Here is a 16,305-nt window from a genome sequence, read left to right on the forward strand (position 1 = left end):
AAGCAGTAGGATCATAGCTCACAGGCAGAGAACATGATTTGCATGCAGATAGTCCCAGGTTCAAGACTCAACATCTCCAGATAAAACTGGGAATGTCTCCTGCCTGTAACCCTGGAGAGCCGCTGTCAATCATTGCAGACAATCCTGAGCTAAATGGATCAGTGGTCCGACTCTGTATAAGGCAGGGTTCCTAGGTTCCTGTACTCTCCTTTAACCAAGGGCACCTTGAGACAACCTATTTACTGAGCATTCAATGAAGGGTGATTAGATGACGCTGGCTTGTATAACAAGCATTCACTCTGATTTGCTTCACTAGAACTAATGCGCATCCAATGAAAGCTGAATGCTGGAAGATTCTGGGCAGATAAAAGGAAGGACTTGTTCATGCAGTGCATAGTTAAACTGTGGAACTCACTTCCACAAGAAATAGCCACCAACCTTTAAAAGAGGATTAGACAAATTCATGGAGGAGAGGTCCATCAATGGCTACTAGCCATGATAGTTATGCTCTGCATACACTCTTTGAGTTGCGGTGGGTTTCCCTAAGAGCTCCAAATCTATTTCCATGGCTCAACCTGGATTCACAAGTATGTGACTTAATCTCACACCCCAAATAGTGACCGTCTGGAAGCTTCCTCCATCAGAGGTGCAAAGGAGCCCAATTCTCATAATGAAGACTGCAGAACTGTGAGGTTTATATCTTCACTGCCCCCCTGAGGTTAGAATGGAGACATACACACCTGCCTCCAGCATAGCTGGAAGTCTTTTTTTCTTCTTAATGTCCCAGTTGGCACTTGCTAATTACTTAATAACTTAAAAACGTGCGAGCTGCTGCCAGTCAGTGTAGACAATACTGAGCTAAATGGCTCAATGGTATGACTTGGGATTAAGGCATCTTCTCTTGTGTACTAAGGGAAGTGCTAAGGCTCATAGTCCCTCTATGGATCTAACCATCAGGAAACTGAAGTTTAATAGTAGAAAAGTAAGTTCAGTAGAAATTCACTCAGGCCCAAATAATGACAACATAAACAAACTTAAAATTCCCAATTTCCCTGGCAGATCACAATGCTCCTCTTTAAAACGGGGGAGGGGTGGCGTTCCTCTTTTAGTAAAAAGAAATGTTAAAATAAATTAAAGTACAGTGCTTGCATTGGCTGGTACACTTCAGGTGAAAATGAATCATGATCAATTGCCCCCTCGTATTTACAACCTTCACTAAGGGATGCATTTTAGACAATTTGACATTTCTGATGTACATTTATTTCATTCACAGTATAGCACAACTTTTCTCCAAGGAGCTCAATGTAATGTACATAGTTCTCCCTCTCCTCATTTAATCCCCACAACAACCCTACGAGGCAGCAGGTTAGGCTGAGAGGCAGTGACTGGCCCGCAAGGTCGCCCAGTGAGCTTCATGGTTGAGTGGAATTTCGAACCCTGATCTCCCATGTCCTAGTCCGACGTTCTAACCACTACACCACCCTGGCTTTCTTCGAGACACAGCTTATTCCTGTGATTCTAAGCTGCTTTCACTACAGTGGTACCTCGGGTTACATACACTACATATGCTTCAGGTTACAGATTCCGCTAACCCAGAAATATTACCTCGGGTTAAGAACTTTGCTTCAGGATGAGAACAAAAATCGTGCTCCGGCGACGCAGTAGCAGCAGGAGGCCCCATTAGTTAAAGTGGTGCTTCAGGTTAAGAACAGTTTCAGGTTAAGAACAGACCTCCGGAACGAATTAAGTACTTAACCCGAGGTACCACTGTATTGTGTTTTGATTGTTGCAACCTGCCCCGGAACCTTGAGGTGAAGGGCGGGTCATTAACAACAGCAAACAAACAAACAAATGTTTATCGTTCATTATAATCATAATACTCCTTGCTTGTGAAAACACCCCACCCCCATCTGGAATGTGAATGAGGCCCGTCAATCAATTACCAATCTTTCCCTCTTCAAATCACCTGCCTCGTAGTCACATTAAGTGTAAATACATTTGCAGCTTGTCAAGACCTCGAGCCTTTTCCGGGAAGTGCCGGATGACTCACCATTTCGTACACTTAAGTTCGGAAGACAAAGCCAACTTTTTATACGTTCCCTTCCGTTCCTTACTAGAAGGGACGCCCCAGGACCCGGGCAGCTCCACAAAAGAGACTCGGATGCCTTGAGATTGCTCCTCAGTTGAACTCTGCTGCGCGTCTGGATAAGGAAAGGCTGCATTGTAGCGGCGAACTATGAAGTCACATTTTCTGCATCCCTGGGAAGTGAGGAGGGGGGCGGGATGGAGAGAGAGAGAAGATGCAACGCAAACCCCCGCTCCTTCTCGCTCTTCCCACATAGCTCGTCCTCCTACCCTTCCCTCTCCCGCGCTAGATTGCTTAACCGACAGATTTCCAGCCTCCACCAGGCAGAGGCGCCTCCCCTGCTCGCTCTCTCCCCTACACACACGCAACCCGCGCGTTTCCTTCCCCGCCTCGCCCTTCTCACGTGCTTGACCTCTCTCCGAGTAGGCATAGAGCGGGTTTCTGCTTCTGCCGCAGCTTGGAACTCCGGGCAGCGGCGGGGAAAGGCGGGCGCGCAGCACCGCAGTGCTCTGTCCAGGGTGCTGAAAGAGGAGCGATGCGCTCCGCTCCATCTTCGGAGCCCGGGAAAGGAGAGGTAGCAGCCGCGGACGGGATCCGCAGGCGAGGCGAGGGTCCAGCATGAGGACAGGGCCGGGAGGGCGCCGCTGGAGCCGGGCAGGCAGCAGCAGCAGCGATGCCCGGCCGGCTGCGCGCCAGCGGGGCAGAGGCTGGCTTGGCGTCCCGTTCCTCAAGGTTGAGCGCCGTTTCGGAGCGAGGATCTTGAGCCGGGCGGGTCTGGATCTGGAGTGACAGCTGTCCGTCTCAGTCTCCCAGCCTCCTCCAATATTTGGGGGAACTTCTCGCCTTCCTTTTCAATTGGATTAGAAGAGCAGAAAAAGTGGGGAGGACCAGCTCGCTGCTGGCACAGGCGCTGCCCTTCAAAGCAGCTCGATTCGGATGGAGTTGGGGGACCAGGCTGGCCAGGCATCCCGGAGCGGCTGTCCTTCAAGCTCCGGTCGCCTCTTTCTCCCTTTCTCGACTCGGTGAGTTCATCTCTCCAGTGAATCGTGAAATCTCTTTACCTGAGGGCGGCTCAGCCGGCAGCCTGCGTTCCCGGGACAGCAGCTCGATTGACGCAAACTTGAGAAGAGCTTGGAAGGGTTGGCGGGGGGAGGACTTTTTGATCTTGGGTGGGGGAGAGACTAGATGAGGCGGGCTGAGGAGGGGCCACCCTCAACGAGGTGAGCTTAGGAGAACCCAGCTGAGCGACTGTAGACCCGGGGGACTTTCGGAGTAGCAAAACAACAGTCATAATGAATTAATAGTAATCGGTCCGTTAAGGAAGTGAGCGGGGTTGCGGCTCAAAGCAACGGCACGGATCTGATGTCTTACTGTGAGGAGCGACTGAAGTCAACATCAAGTCAACCCAGTGGTGCAGAGAACTAATTTTAGACTCTGGACTTCATGGTGTCACCGCCTCCCCCCTACTTTAATGGGCAATTGGTATTACTTCACTTACTTTAAAGCGCTGCGTGGAGGGGTGGAGGGCTTCTACTAGTGCTGCTGAGTGGGGCCCCGGGCCTCTGCCCTAAAGTCTTACCCTGTGGGCGCCTTCCGAGACAGCCCCCACGCCCTCAGAGGTCTCCGTGGACTAATACACTTCTCTCCTCCGATCGCTTGCGGGGGACGGGAGTTGGGAACTATCCAAGGTCCTGAAAGAAGACGATGGTGGAGACTCTGTCGGTGGCTGTCCTGGGAGCCCCGAAGGTGGGCAAAACGGCCATTATCCGTCAGTTCTTGTACCACGACTTTACAGAGACTTACAGCCCGACGGAGCGCCGCCGTACCTACCGGCCTTCGGTCATTTTCAACGGGAACATGTATGACATGAAGATTATGGATGTTCCTTACCTGACGGCGTTCCCAGCAAACAGCTCTCAGGTGGGCTTTTATGAAAACCCTCCCACAACTCAACCCAAATTCATCCCCCCGAATATATATGGCTATGCTTGTGAATTCTACAAGTGAACAACAGATCACTTGTGGGATACAGTGTGGCTGTGCTGAGGCCAGATTGGTTCGTTTTCTAATTGGATTGGGGCCCTCCTGTTAGGTAGGATGGAAATATGGTGTGGGTTGTTCAACTAGGGGATTCACTCTATGTATTATTATTATTTACTATTATATTATATATCCCACCCTTCTCCCAAGCTAGGGTTCAAGGTGGCTTACACATTTTAAAACACCATTATAAAATACTAAGTAATAAAACCAGACTAGTGAAAAACAATAATCAAAGTGTGTCAGAGCACATTTAGAATCCAGTTTGCCTTGACAGCAGCCCAGTGATCTGCACCATATGATTATTAATTAATTACCTGCCCTTCCCCCTAATAACCAAAGCTCAATATTGAAAACCATTTGAAACCACTTGCAGAAATAAGGCAGACTATAGAAAGATACACCTCAAGTACCCAAAGCCAGGGCGAAGAGGTGTGTCTTCAGCATTCACCAAAAAGTGTCTAATGAAGGTGCCAGTGGCACCCCTGTGGGGAAGAGGGAATTTCACAGTTTAGAGGCCCCCACAGAATTCCCTCTCCTGGGCCCCCCATCACAGCTCCATAGGGCAGTTCAACAACCAAGAGAGCTCCCGCTGCCAGTCTTAGCACCTAAGAGGGTCTGCAGGGAAGAAGGCAGTCTTTCAGGTAGTGATGACCACCAACCTGGATGGCTTTAAAAGGGGATTAGAGAAATTCATGGGGGCATAAGGCAATTAATGGCCACCAGCTACCACAGCTATATTCTACCTCTACCATTGGGACAGCATACCCAAGCTTGCTTCGTTTTGTTACTTAACACTGTGGTTTTTCCCCAGGAGTGGCAAACTCAAGCCCACCAGATGTTGTTAGGCAACATGTTCCTTCATGTCTGGCCAGGGTTGATTGGAACTGTAGTCCGCAACACCTGGATTGCACTAGGTCAGGAAAGGTTTGCTGTAAGCATTTTCCTAAACTCTTCTGCGAGGCAGCACAGGGCAGGAATAAAATGTGCTTGCTTAGCTGGCTGGGTGAGTTGGCAGGCAAGCCTGGAGAACTCCACTCTCCTTGCAAGGCATTAGGTCTGATTTTACACCAAGGCCCTGTGCTCTGCTGTATGTAAGTCAGGTCCATATTTAGGACAGTGCATATCCAGCAGTTCCACTGGAGTGAAGCGGGAAATGGCAGGATGCCATTGGTCACCATCTTCTGGAATCCAACTCACATTGCCTCCGAACATGGATATTCCACTCCAGGGACCCAGGCTAATGAAGATTGTTGATAGACTTGTCCATTATGATTTTCGACTATCTCACATTTCACATTTTCAAACAACAATGAATGCCTCTAGTCCTTATGCATTTTCTGTGGGAGCTCCTAAGAGGTGGAATTCCCTCTCCGCAGAAGGTGTCTTGCCACCTGCACAGTACAGTTTTCTCCATATGCTGAAAATGCATCTCTTTTACCCAGGCCTTTGACACTTGAAGTGCAGGACCCACCTTATTCTTCTGATTGCAATTGGTTTTATTATTTTAATTTGTTGCAACCAGTGGTGTGCTGTCAGTGGACCAGGAGGACTAGGCTAGTCCCTTAAATGCTCCTGGAAAATTAGAGTATTAAATAATTAAAGCCTGGTGCCTCCTTCCTAAAGCCCACGGGGGAAAAAGTAAAGGTAAAGGACCCCTGGATGGTTAAATCCAGTCAAAGGTGACTATGGGGTTGCGGCACTCATCTCTACTTTCAGGCAAAGGGAGCCGGTGTTTGTCCACAGACAGCTTTCTGGGTCATGTGGCCAGCATGACCAAACTGCTTCTGGTGCAACGGAACACCGTGACAGAAACCAGAGAGCATGGAAATGCCGTTTGCCTTCCCACCACAGTGGTACCTATTTATCTACTTGCACTGGTGTGCTTTTGAACTGCTAGATTGGCAGGAGCTGGGACAGAGCAACAGGAGCTCACTCTGTTGCGGGGATTCGAACCACCGACCTTCTGATTGGCAAGCCCAAGAAGCTCAGTGGTTTAGACCACAGCGCCACCCTTCTGCCTGGCTTAGGCAGGGAGGCATGATGCTCACAGGCACAACATCTCCCCAGTCCCCACTGCCCTTGCAATCTGGCACCTCTGATCCTGTTTCCCTGTGAAAAACGTCACTGCATGCCACTGGTTGTGATCTACCCTGAGACCTTAGGGTGTAAAGGGACCCCTGACCATTAGGGCAGGTAATAAATCAAAGTACGGTAACTATAATAACAGTAGAGAGATACATATGTAGGAAGCAGCCTTATACCAAGTCAGACCATTGGTTCATGTAGCTCAGTGTTGTCTACACTGACTGGCAGCAGCTCTCTAGGGTTTCAGGCAGGGTGCTTTTTCAACCCTGCCTGGAGATGCCATCAGGGATCGAACCTGGCACCTTCTACACTCAAACCAAATGCTCTGCCTCTGAGCTGCAGCCCTTTCCTGCTTGAAAGTGTGCCAGTTTGGTCTGGTGAAATCTTGGAACCCAGATGTGCAGCTGATGGAGACAGTCAGAGTTGCTTCCAAGTGGGACTTACAATGCCCACATTGCATCTCCCCCATAGCTAGCAGAATGAGGCAAAACTGAGCAGAAATAGTAACGACGGTTCTGTTCATGTCTGTGGGATTTGACTGCTGGTCCAAAAATAAAGTAATAGAAAGGGGGGTGGGGGTGGTTCTTCAATTTTTGGCACTCTCCTCCAACACTCAAGCTGTTTCCCAAAGCTTCCCATCTCCCCGCTCTGGCTTTTAAGAATCCTTAAATAGTAAGCCAAAGGGAAGAGTTTGTGTTGGGTGCTGATGAAAATGTAGGCTAACCCCCTCGGCCACACCCACCCTGCGGATGACCCATCTTCACTTAGGGGCGAGATGCGAGTTCTGTTGGATGGCAGGAAGGCAGAGGGTGGGTGGAATTGAAAGAAGACAGAAAAATAAGGGAGATGGGAGATGAGAACAAAAACTGGAAAGCTTTCTTTAGGGTCAGCCACATTTAAAGCATCGCAGATGAGATGCAGGCGAAAGATGGAACTAGTCCTCATGCCTATTTTCCCTCTCCCCGTCAGAGGCAAGTTGGCCTAAAGAAAGTGGATATTGGGGAAGTCCCCCCCCCTCTCTTGTAATGCTAGAACTGGTGGACATCCAATGAAGCTGAATTTTGGAAGATGCTAGACAGATAAAAAAAACTCCTTAGAATGGTAGAGTTGGAAGGGACCCCAAGAGTCATCTAGTCCAACCCCTGCCTAGTTAAACTATGGAACTCACTGCCACAGGAGCAGTGGTGGCCACATGTCACAATGGCTTTAAAAGATGATAGGCAAGATGGTTGGAGACAGTGATGCTTCTGAATACCAGCTGCTGGAAGCCACAGGAGAGGAGAGTTGCTCTTAGGCTCAGGTCCTGCTTGAAAGTTTTCCATTTGGGGCATCTGGCTAAGTACTGTGAGAACAGGATGCTGGACTAGATGGGCCATTGGCCTGATCCAGCAAGGCTCTTATTGTGTTCTTATGAGGCATGTGCAACACCCTATTGCAAGCAAGCTTCTTTTGTGACGTGCTCTACAGATGTTTTGGCCACAGTGTGACAAAGGTCGGTCATTGGTTCCAGAGGAGCAGGTGGCTGTTTCAGTGAGAGAGAAGGGAGAGGGGTTTTGGAAGTGGGAATTAAATTCTAAGTGGACAAAAGGAGGTGGAACTGTAGGGAGACTGTACCTTCGGATGAGGCCTGGCAGAAGCAAGGTTCAGGAACCCCTAGATCAGAGACACAGAGGGGGGCTTCTTGCTGTCCTTTGAATCCATTGCTGCCCTTATGGGGGAAGCCAGACCCTCATAGGATGTGAATGCTCTGCAAATCCCCTCATCTAGGTGCAGGTTGTATATGTGCAGAGCTCCCCCCCCCCCCGCCCGCCCGCCAGCTGGAGCTCAGCTCCAGCTCCTTTCAGGTGGGGAACAAGGGAGAAGTTTGTGGTGAGCTCCAGCACCTCTTTTTCTAGAAAAATAGCACTTTGTGTGTGCGTGTGTATGCAGGTGGCACTGTGGTCTAAACCACTGAGCCTCTTGGGCCTGGCAATTAGAAGGTTGGCGGTTCGAATCCCTGCGACGGAGTGAGCTCCCATTGCTCTGTCCCAGCTTCTGCCAACCTAGCAGTTCGAAAGCACACCAGTGCAAGTAGATAAATAGGTACCACTGCGGCAGGAAGGTAAATGGCATTTCCGTTCGTTCTGGCACTTGTCACAGTCCTCTGTGCACCAGAAGCGGTTTAGTCATGCTGGCCACATGATCCGGAAAGCTGTCTGTGGACAAACGCCAGCTCCCTTGGCCTGAAAGCGAGATGAGCGTTACAACCCCATAGTTGCCTTTGACTGTCCAGGGGTCCACCCCCCCTTTTTTACCTTCATGTATATGTATGCACATATAAAACCATATATCTTAAAAACACCACAGCCTTTGTTGTGCCTCATTGTCCCAAAAGGGAATACAGACCCTGTTAAGTGTGTCTGCAGCCCCTGGGATTTCACACTGCTCATGGAGATGGGTGTGGTGTGTAACACTATGATACTGATCTAATGCAGGCATGGGGGCTTTAGGTGCAGAGGCCAAATGCGGACCTTCAGACCTCTGCATCTGGACCTTGGGACTCTTACCAGGCCACATCTGCTCTCTCCAGGCCACGCCCCTTCACCAGCCCTGCTTTGCACCCTCCTTGAGAGTTTCTGCAAGGCTGGAATGTGCCCTTGAGTTCTGATGATGCCTTTTGCTTGCCTAGATGGAGGGCAGAGAGGCGGGTGGGCGAGTGTTCGTAGAAACTAGCCTTCTGTACGAAGGTAAAATTCACCCCCGTTGCTCTGCCCACCCACTGGGTGGCCGCTGGAAAGTTTCCTGGAGGGGAATGATCACCCACCCACACACCCAGGTCTGAAAAATATATAGTCCTGAACAAGAGCCTGTGTGAACTAGGACCTGGGAGATTGGGGTTCAAATCTCCACTTAGCCATAAAGCTCACTGGGTGACCTTGGGCCAATCACTGCCTTTCAGTCAAACCTACCTCACAGGCTTGTTGTGGGGATTAAAGGAGGCGGATGACCATGTATAGCACCTTGAGCTCCTTGGAGGAAAAGGTGGGATGTAGATGAAATAAAGAAATAAAATAAACCCTTCTTCCAAAAGCAGGGGCTCCACGTTCCCTGACATCCGTTCTGACAGTTTGCATTTCTTAGTGCAGAAAGCGTTGATCTGACGTGATCTTTCCTATTCTAATTAGTTCAAGAGGGTTCTGGAGGCTTCTTTGTGTGAAAGAAGCAAACAGAAGGTTCATGACGTTTGGGTTATACCTTCAGAGAAGCTGAGTGCAGCTGGCTGAAACTGGTCATCTCATCCTTTCTGTCAAAGTCACACTGACTATAAAAGTAAGGCCAGAAGGAGCCTGGGATTCTCTTTCTTTCTATCTCTTTTCCTTCTGGTGTGATGGTCTGTACGTAGTATGCTTAGTGTTAAGGTTTAGACTTATTATAAGTTATTGTAAGTTTAAGTTAAGTCTGCTGCAACTGGATTTCTTATGGAGAGTGCCAATCCTAAAACCCAGCCAGATGGGTGGGGTACAAATATAATAATAAATAATAATAATTGTGACCATTATGCTCATTTCCTTCATTAGCATTAAAGCGCTGCTGGATGAAATACAATTCCCTCTGGGCTATTTTTTGGGAATCCTGCAACGTGTTTAACTTTTTACTCTGCTAACTACACATTGGAATCTGCTCTGGATCACTATTGAGTAGAATTCCACGACACATTCATCTGAGGATTGCAGGGCAGGGACGCTTCAGGAGATGATCTCCTTGACTGGAAATAAATGTTTAGGTTCCAGAAATGAGTGGCAGCCTCAGGAAAAGATGACATGATTGTGATCGGCCCCCAGCGCTCCTGCTCCCCAGTTTCATGGTGTTTCATTATTACTATCTGGGTTAAAAATAAATGCTTTCGTTTTCATCCCATCCTCTGAGCTTCAGCGAGCCGCTAATTGCATTTCACAGTTGACTTCAGTTGATGTGATGGCCCTGCCTGTGTTTTCCAGGAGGTGAGACCAAAGGGAGATCTAAAGATGGAGATGGACTTAAGTTGGGGGGGGGGGCAGTGTGCTGCTGCTGCTGCAAGATACTGCCCCGCCCACTTTTGCTTCTGGCTCCGCCTACCACTGACACATGCAGGTGGAAATGGGGAGGGTGGTGGCCCCCTGGCTACAGAACACTCTCCCCAGAGAAATGTGCCTGCCTGGCATTGCCATCATCAAATTTTAGGCACTGGGCAGTTGGTTCTTAATTGGGATGATACAATGCAATAACACCGTAGCCTGTTGTTGAAACAAAATTTAAAAATTTCTTCCAGTAGCACCTTAGGAACGCGGGTGGCGCTGTGGGTTAAAACCACAGAGCCTAGGGCTTGCCGATCAGAAGGTCGGCGGTTCGAATCCCCATGACGGGGTGAGATCCCGTTGCTCGGTCCCTGCTCCTGCCAACCTAGCAGTTTGAAAGCACGTCAAAGTGCAAGTAGATAATAGGTACCGCTCCGGCGGGAAGTTAAACGCCGTTTCCGTGCGCTGCTCTGGTTCACCAGAAGTGACTTAGTCATGCTAGCCACATGCTGTACGCCGGCTCCCTCAGCCAATAAAGCGAGATGAGCGCTGCAACTCCAGAGTCGTCCGCAACTGGACCTAACAGTCAGGGGTCCCTTTACCTTTAAGGTGCTACTGGAAGGAATTTTTAAATTTTGTTTCGACTACAGCAGACCAACACGGCTACCTACCTGTAGCCTGTTGTGTTCATCTTTAGCAGGGTGGGGCAGTATTTGTCCTTTTCTATCATATTGTAGGATGAGCACTTAACGTAAATAATGTGGTTTTATTCTTTCGATGTTGTTTGAAACTTTCCCAGTATGCTTTCAGGATCGTAAGTTGCTTTAAGACATTTTATGTCTAGACCCAATGGCTGGGAAGTTGCCTGCTCTTGATGGGGTTACATTTCCTCTGCAGGAGCAGGTTCGTAGCTTGGGGCTACTCCTAGATCCTTTGCTATCGCTTGAGGCTCAGGTGGCCTCAGTGTCCTGGAGTGCCTTCCATCAGCTTTGGCTACTGGCCCCACTATCTGGACAGGGATAGCCTAATCACTGTTGCCTATGCTCTGGTAACTTCAGGGTTAGATTACTAAAATGCATTATATGTATGGCTGCCTCTGAAGATGGTTTGGAAACTTCAGCTAGTGCAGAATTCAGCAGCCAGGTTGCTCAACAGAGCAAGACAATTTGAGCATATTACACTGATCCTTGTCTGACTGCACTGGCTACCAACTAGGTTCCGGGCCCAATTCAAAGTGCTGGTTTTGACCTATAGAGCCTTAAATGGCTCAGGACCAATTATCTCAAGGACCGCCTCTTTCCATATGAACCAACCTGGACCCTGAGATCATCTTCTGAGGTCCTCCTTCATGTGCCTCCTTCTTGAGAGGTCTAGAGGGTGGCAGCATGAGAACGGGGCCTTCTCTGCAGTGGCTCCCCGTCTGTGGAATGCTCTCCCCAGGGAAGTTCGCCTGGCGCCTTCATTATATTTAGGTGCCAGGCAAAAATGCTCCTTTTTAAGCAGGCCTTTGGTTGATCTGTTTGACACCCTATACCCTTTTAAAATGCAGCTCTTTGGGGGTTGGTGTTATTGGGTTGTTGTTTTTATTTTGATTATATATATATATACATACATATTGTAGTTTTATGTTGATCTTTTCTGTGAACCACCCTGAGACCTCTGGGTATAGGGCGGTATATAAATTCAATTAACAACAACAACAACAAAATTTATGAACTTGCTCCATAGAAGACAAAATAAAGTGGGGCAAGTAATGAATAAATGTAATTAATAGTGGTAGTAATACAAGTAGTTATTATAGTTATTTTTGTTATCATTAACTTTGAGAAGGTTGGCATCAGGATGAAAATGCTTCCCTACCTGTTCTATATCTGGATACAAATTTGACAGGGATGTACCTCGGTGACAGAGCTTCTTCTTTGCAGGCAAGTTCAATCCCCACATCTCCAAATAGGGCTGGGAAAAGGTCCTTGCCTGAAACCCTGGAGAGCTACTGCCAGTCAGTGTTGACAGTACTGAGCTGGATGGACCCATGGGCCTGGCTCCGCACAATGCAGCTGAGTGACAATGTCCCTTTTTCGTTGCACCAGCTTTCCCCATGTTTTCCTCTCGCCCACCAGGAGTGGTCAGACCTGAAATCCCGAGGGCTGAGGAACACTGATGCCTACGTGCTGGTGTATGATATCTGCAGCCCAGAAAGCTTCGAGTATGTGAAAATGATCCGTCAGCAGATCCAGGAGAACAGGTGAGCAGAAGGGATGGGAGAGGAGGGGGTGGTTTGGGTGGGGGGAGCACAGAATCAGGAAAACTGCTTTTCCCTCCAGAGTGAGGCTGCAGTCCTCAACCCACCTCTTGTATGGATCAGTCTCGGGGAATTCAGTGGGATTTACTTCTGAGTAAACACACCACCACCCATCTGGTGGCGCAACATGACTACTCAGAAGTCCTACTATTGAACTCAACGTGGGTTTTATTCACAGGTAAATAGGGTTAGGATTGCAGCCTTAAAGAAGCCCAGTCCCACTTTGAAATATCCAATGAAACACAGCTATTTGCATGGGGAGAAATAAGCCCCAGCTAACATGGCCATTTTGAACCACAACTCCCATCATCCCTAGACAGAAGGGCCACTTTGGACTACAATTCCCATCATCCCTAGGCAGCATGGCCACTATGGACTACAATTCCCATCATCCCTAGGCAGCATGGCCACTTTGGACTACAATTCCCATCATCCCTAGGCAGAATGGCCACTTTGGACTACAATTCCCATCTTCTCTAGGCAGAAGGGCCACTTTGGACTACAATTCCCATCATCCCTAGCCAGCATGGCTACTTTAGACTACCATTCCCAACAGCCCCAGCCAGCAGGGCCATTTTGTACTACCACTTGGCAGGGGCTGATGGGAGTTATGGTCCAAAATTTCTGGAGGGCCCCAGGCTGGGGAGAGCCTGTAGGTTCGGGGTCTGTGCATCACTCTGACCTTCTTTCTCTACTCTATGAACTTGGAATTCCTCTTCCTCTCCTAGGGCAAGCAGCAGTGGCGAAGCCCCCATCATTGTGGTGGGGAACAAGCGGGACCTGCAGCGCCAGCGCTTCTCCCCCCGCCGGGCCCTCTCGCTGCTGGTCAAGAAGAGCTGGAAGTGCGGCTACATGGAGTGCTCGGCCAAGTTCAACTGGCACATCGTCCTCCTCTTCAAGGAGCTCCTCTGCAGCGTCTTGGCCCGAGGCTGCAGGAACAACCACTCTGCCATGCGCCTCCAGGGGGCGCTGCACAGGAACAGGTGCAGCCTGATGTGAGGAGACCCTGCCGGCCACAAGGGGGCATGCTCACCGAACAATGGAATTGCAGAGCCTGGAGGGTCGTCTAGCCCAACCCTCTGCAATGGGGTGCCCCCCCAAAAAACAACACCTTTCCAAGAGGTTCGGACATTGGAGCTGTAGTGGGAAGCTGAGGGCCACATCTCGGCCACCAGGGCCGTGTTTGCAGGAGTAACCCCTTGAAATCCCTGGGCGTTTCTGCTTGCTGTGATGAACACCTTGGAGGGGGGGAGTGGAGTTTTGGGGTGCCATCGAGCCAAAATCCACGTAGCCCAGTTTTCTGTCATGGGTGGCGGGTGCCTGTGGCTGAGAAGCCCCTCCGCCATTTTGATTTTCCCACAATGCCATGGGGCAGCCATTGGCTTGGGAAGGATTTAGACACAATGGGAAATTTTAGATAGCAGGTGGATCCCCAGACTCAATCACTGCAGGCAGGTAATCAGTTGTGGGGAGGAGGGAGCCAAGCTGCTGGGGGAATCACTGATTCAAGAGTGAGCCCAGCAGAGGGTGGGGCCTCTGACCTGGAGCCAGCCTTGACCCAGTGGGCAGCTGAAGGCTTGATGGCTGTAGGTCCCAGTATAGCGTCCAGAAATAAGCAGCAGGTACTCTTTGCTTAAAATGCACAGGCCAGACCCTCTAATTTCCAAGGTTGTGGCTCTGGCGCAAAGCACCTGCCCCCATGTTCCATCCCTGGCAGGATCGCTGGGGAAAACTCCCCTGCCTGAAACCCTGGAGAGATGCTGCCAGTCAGTGTCGACAACACTGAGCTAGGTGGACCACTGGGTTGGCTAAGCAGAAGGCAGTTTCCTAATTAATTCACTACCACCCCTTTCAAAGAACAGGAAGGACTAGAATCTTAATTTATTTTTAGGGAGGAAGCAAGAGCAAGAGTTGTAGAGCATCTGCTTCCCCAACCTGCAAGCTCTGGAAAGCCACTGCTGGTCAGTGTGGACAACATTCAGGCAACTGGCCAAGTCCTGTAAGCCTACCGATCGATTCTTCGGCTTGGGGCTCTTGCACAGAGGGGCCCAGTTGCATGCCCACTTTTAGCATCAGAGAAGCAGCCGTGTGGATTTTCAGCATCTCAGGCCTGACCTCAGCTAGCTGGGTGATTGTTTCTGCCCTCATAGATGAGATCCAGTCCTTTGTGCGGTCCCATGTGACGCTCCAGAGGCATCTGCTGGGCCGTAGCTCAGTGGTAGAGCATCTGCTTTGCATGCAGAAGGCTGCAGGTTCAATCCCCGGCTTCTCCAGGTATGGCTGGGAAAGAGAGAGACAAACCTTGCCTGAAACCCTGGAGAGCTGCTGCCAGCCAGGGTGGGCATTACTGGGCTAGGGGCTGCCCACGGTTTGATTTGCCACATGGAAATAAGCGTCCTCTTTCCCTGTATGAAATCTCTGCATGCAAAACGCTTGAAGGAGCTGCTTGCTCCTCGGAAGCCTCAGACGTGCTGCAGATTCAAGAGGCTTCGATGAGGTCTGTGAAAACACACACACACGTGCGACTGGGAGGGTCCTCCTTTCTAAGACCAGGGAACCAGTTTCGCAACGTCTGCCTGCCTTCTCAGGAATTCATCACAAGGCGACCCGTCCACAACCACCACCCCCAATAGCACAATCGCCGATGCCACGTTCATTCATAATCTGGGACGGTCAATGCTGCTTTTGCACTCAGCTGTGACTAATGTGGACTAGTGTGTTGCGAAAACAAAACGGGAGTCGAGGGCAAGTGGGAGGAGAAAAGGTCTTGTTTGTTAAAAGCCACAATTCTCCCCATCACCCCATCAAACTCTTGTTGGCTGGGATCAAGTGTTTGGCTTGCTTTTGATTTCCCCCCAAAAAATGTGTTGCAGGGTGGGGGTCTCAAGAGTTTCAGGGACTCCTTTCTCCACAGCTGCCACCATCACCTCTGGGCCAGAGGCTACAGCACACAAGGGTCTTCTACACCAGCCTCCCTTTCTTTTGCAAGACACTGATCATCTGTTTAACACAGTCTCCAAGGAAGGGCTCCCCATTCCAGCGGTGCAATACTGGACCATCTATAAAGCATCCTCAACCAGGTCCCTTGTTATGTCTTGCTTGCAAATTGTGGTGCCGGGGTTTTTTGGCAGGGGTGGGGGGACTGGCAGGGCATCAGGTGATAACGTCCTCTCAAATGCTCCTGAGCAAAGGATCTCATCCAATGGCAATGCTTGATCTACCACCCAAAGGTAGTTGTACTCCAAAGTCCCATCAGGGCTGGCACTCTTACATGCGCCACGTAATACCCGTTCTGTATTTGTAAGAAAGTGCACCTTGGGAACTCCCTGCCTCTTGATTTCAGGCAGGGGCTGTTCGTTGTATTCTTTTCGCCACCTGCTAAAAAAATGTTCTCCTTTAGACAACCCCACCCAGCCGTTTAGAAAGCTGGCAAGAGTTTTAATCTGCTTTTAGTCTATTGCTTTTTAACTTTTCGAAAGCCTTAAATCATTGTCGTTAAGTCTGTATGACTATTTTTATCGTTTTTGTAAACCACGTTGAGGTTTCTTGGGTGGCTGAACAACCAAGCAGTAAATTTTACGAAATTAAATAAATCAACTTCAGCGGGCAGCATGCCCAATGGTTAGGGACAGTTCCGCAACATCTGGAGGGCAACATGTTGCCTACCTCTAGTGGGGGGGGGGACACACACACCTGGGACTGGTTCACATCCACCCATCTTCACACTTCTGCAATAAAGGCACAGAGTCAAAACA

At 49.6% G+C, this 16,305-nt stretch overlaps 1 protein-coding gene across 2 annotated transcripts; it reads left to right on the top strand.

The window, feature by feature from the left end:
* The first annotated feature begins 1,158 nt into the window (after positions 1-1,158).
* RASL10A (RAS like family 10 member A) lies at positions 1,159-16,305 on the top strand. 2 transcript variants are annotated; one of them, XM_080986502.1, is made up of 3 exons: positions 1,159-4,006; positions 12,339-12,493; positions 13,279-16,305. In XM_080986502.1, exons 1-3 carry the CDS (start codon positions 3,791-3,793, stop codon positions 13,547-13,549), a joined length of 642 nt encoding a protein of 213 aa, XP_080842628.1. In that variant the 5' UTR covers positions 1,159-3,790; the 3' UTR covers positions 13,550-16,305. The 2 variants fall into 2 exon arrangements, with proteins under 2 accessions (XP_080842628.1, XP_080842629.1); XM_080986503.1 differs by having other exon boundaries at positions 12,369-12,493.

This window comes from Podarcis pityusensis (assembly GCF_964106645.2).
Source record: "Podarcis pityusensis genome assembly, chromosome: 16".
NCBI lineage: Eukaryota > Metazoa > Chordata > Lepidosauria > Squamata > Lacertidae > Podarcis > Podarcis pityusensis.

Coding starts and splice junctions, on each gene's coding strand:
- RASL10A (XM_080986502.1), top strand. CDS start 3,791: ATGGTGGAGACTCTGTCGGTGGCTGTCCTGGGAGCCCCGAAGGTGGGC. Junction 4,007..12,338: donor TCCCAGCAAACAGCTCTCAG/GTGGGCTTTTAT, acceptor TCGTTGCACCAG/CTTTCCCCATGTTTTCCTCT. Junction 12,494..13,278: donor CAGCAGATCCAGGAGAACAG/GTGAGCAGAAGG, acceptor TTCCTCTCCTAG/GGCAAGCAGCAGTGGCGAAG.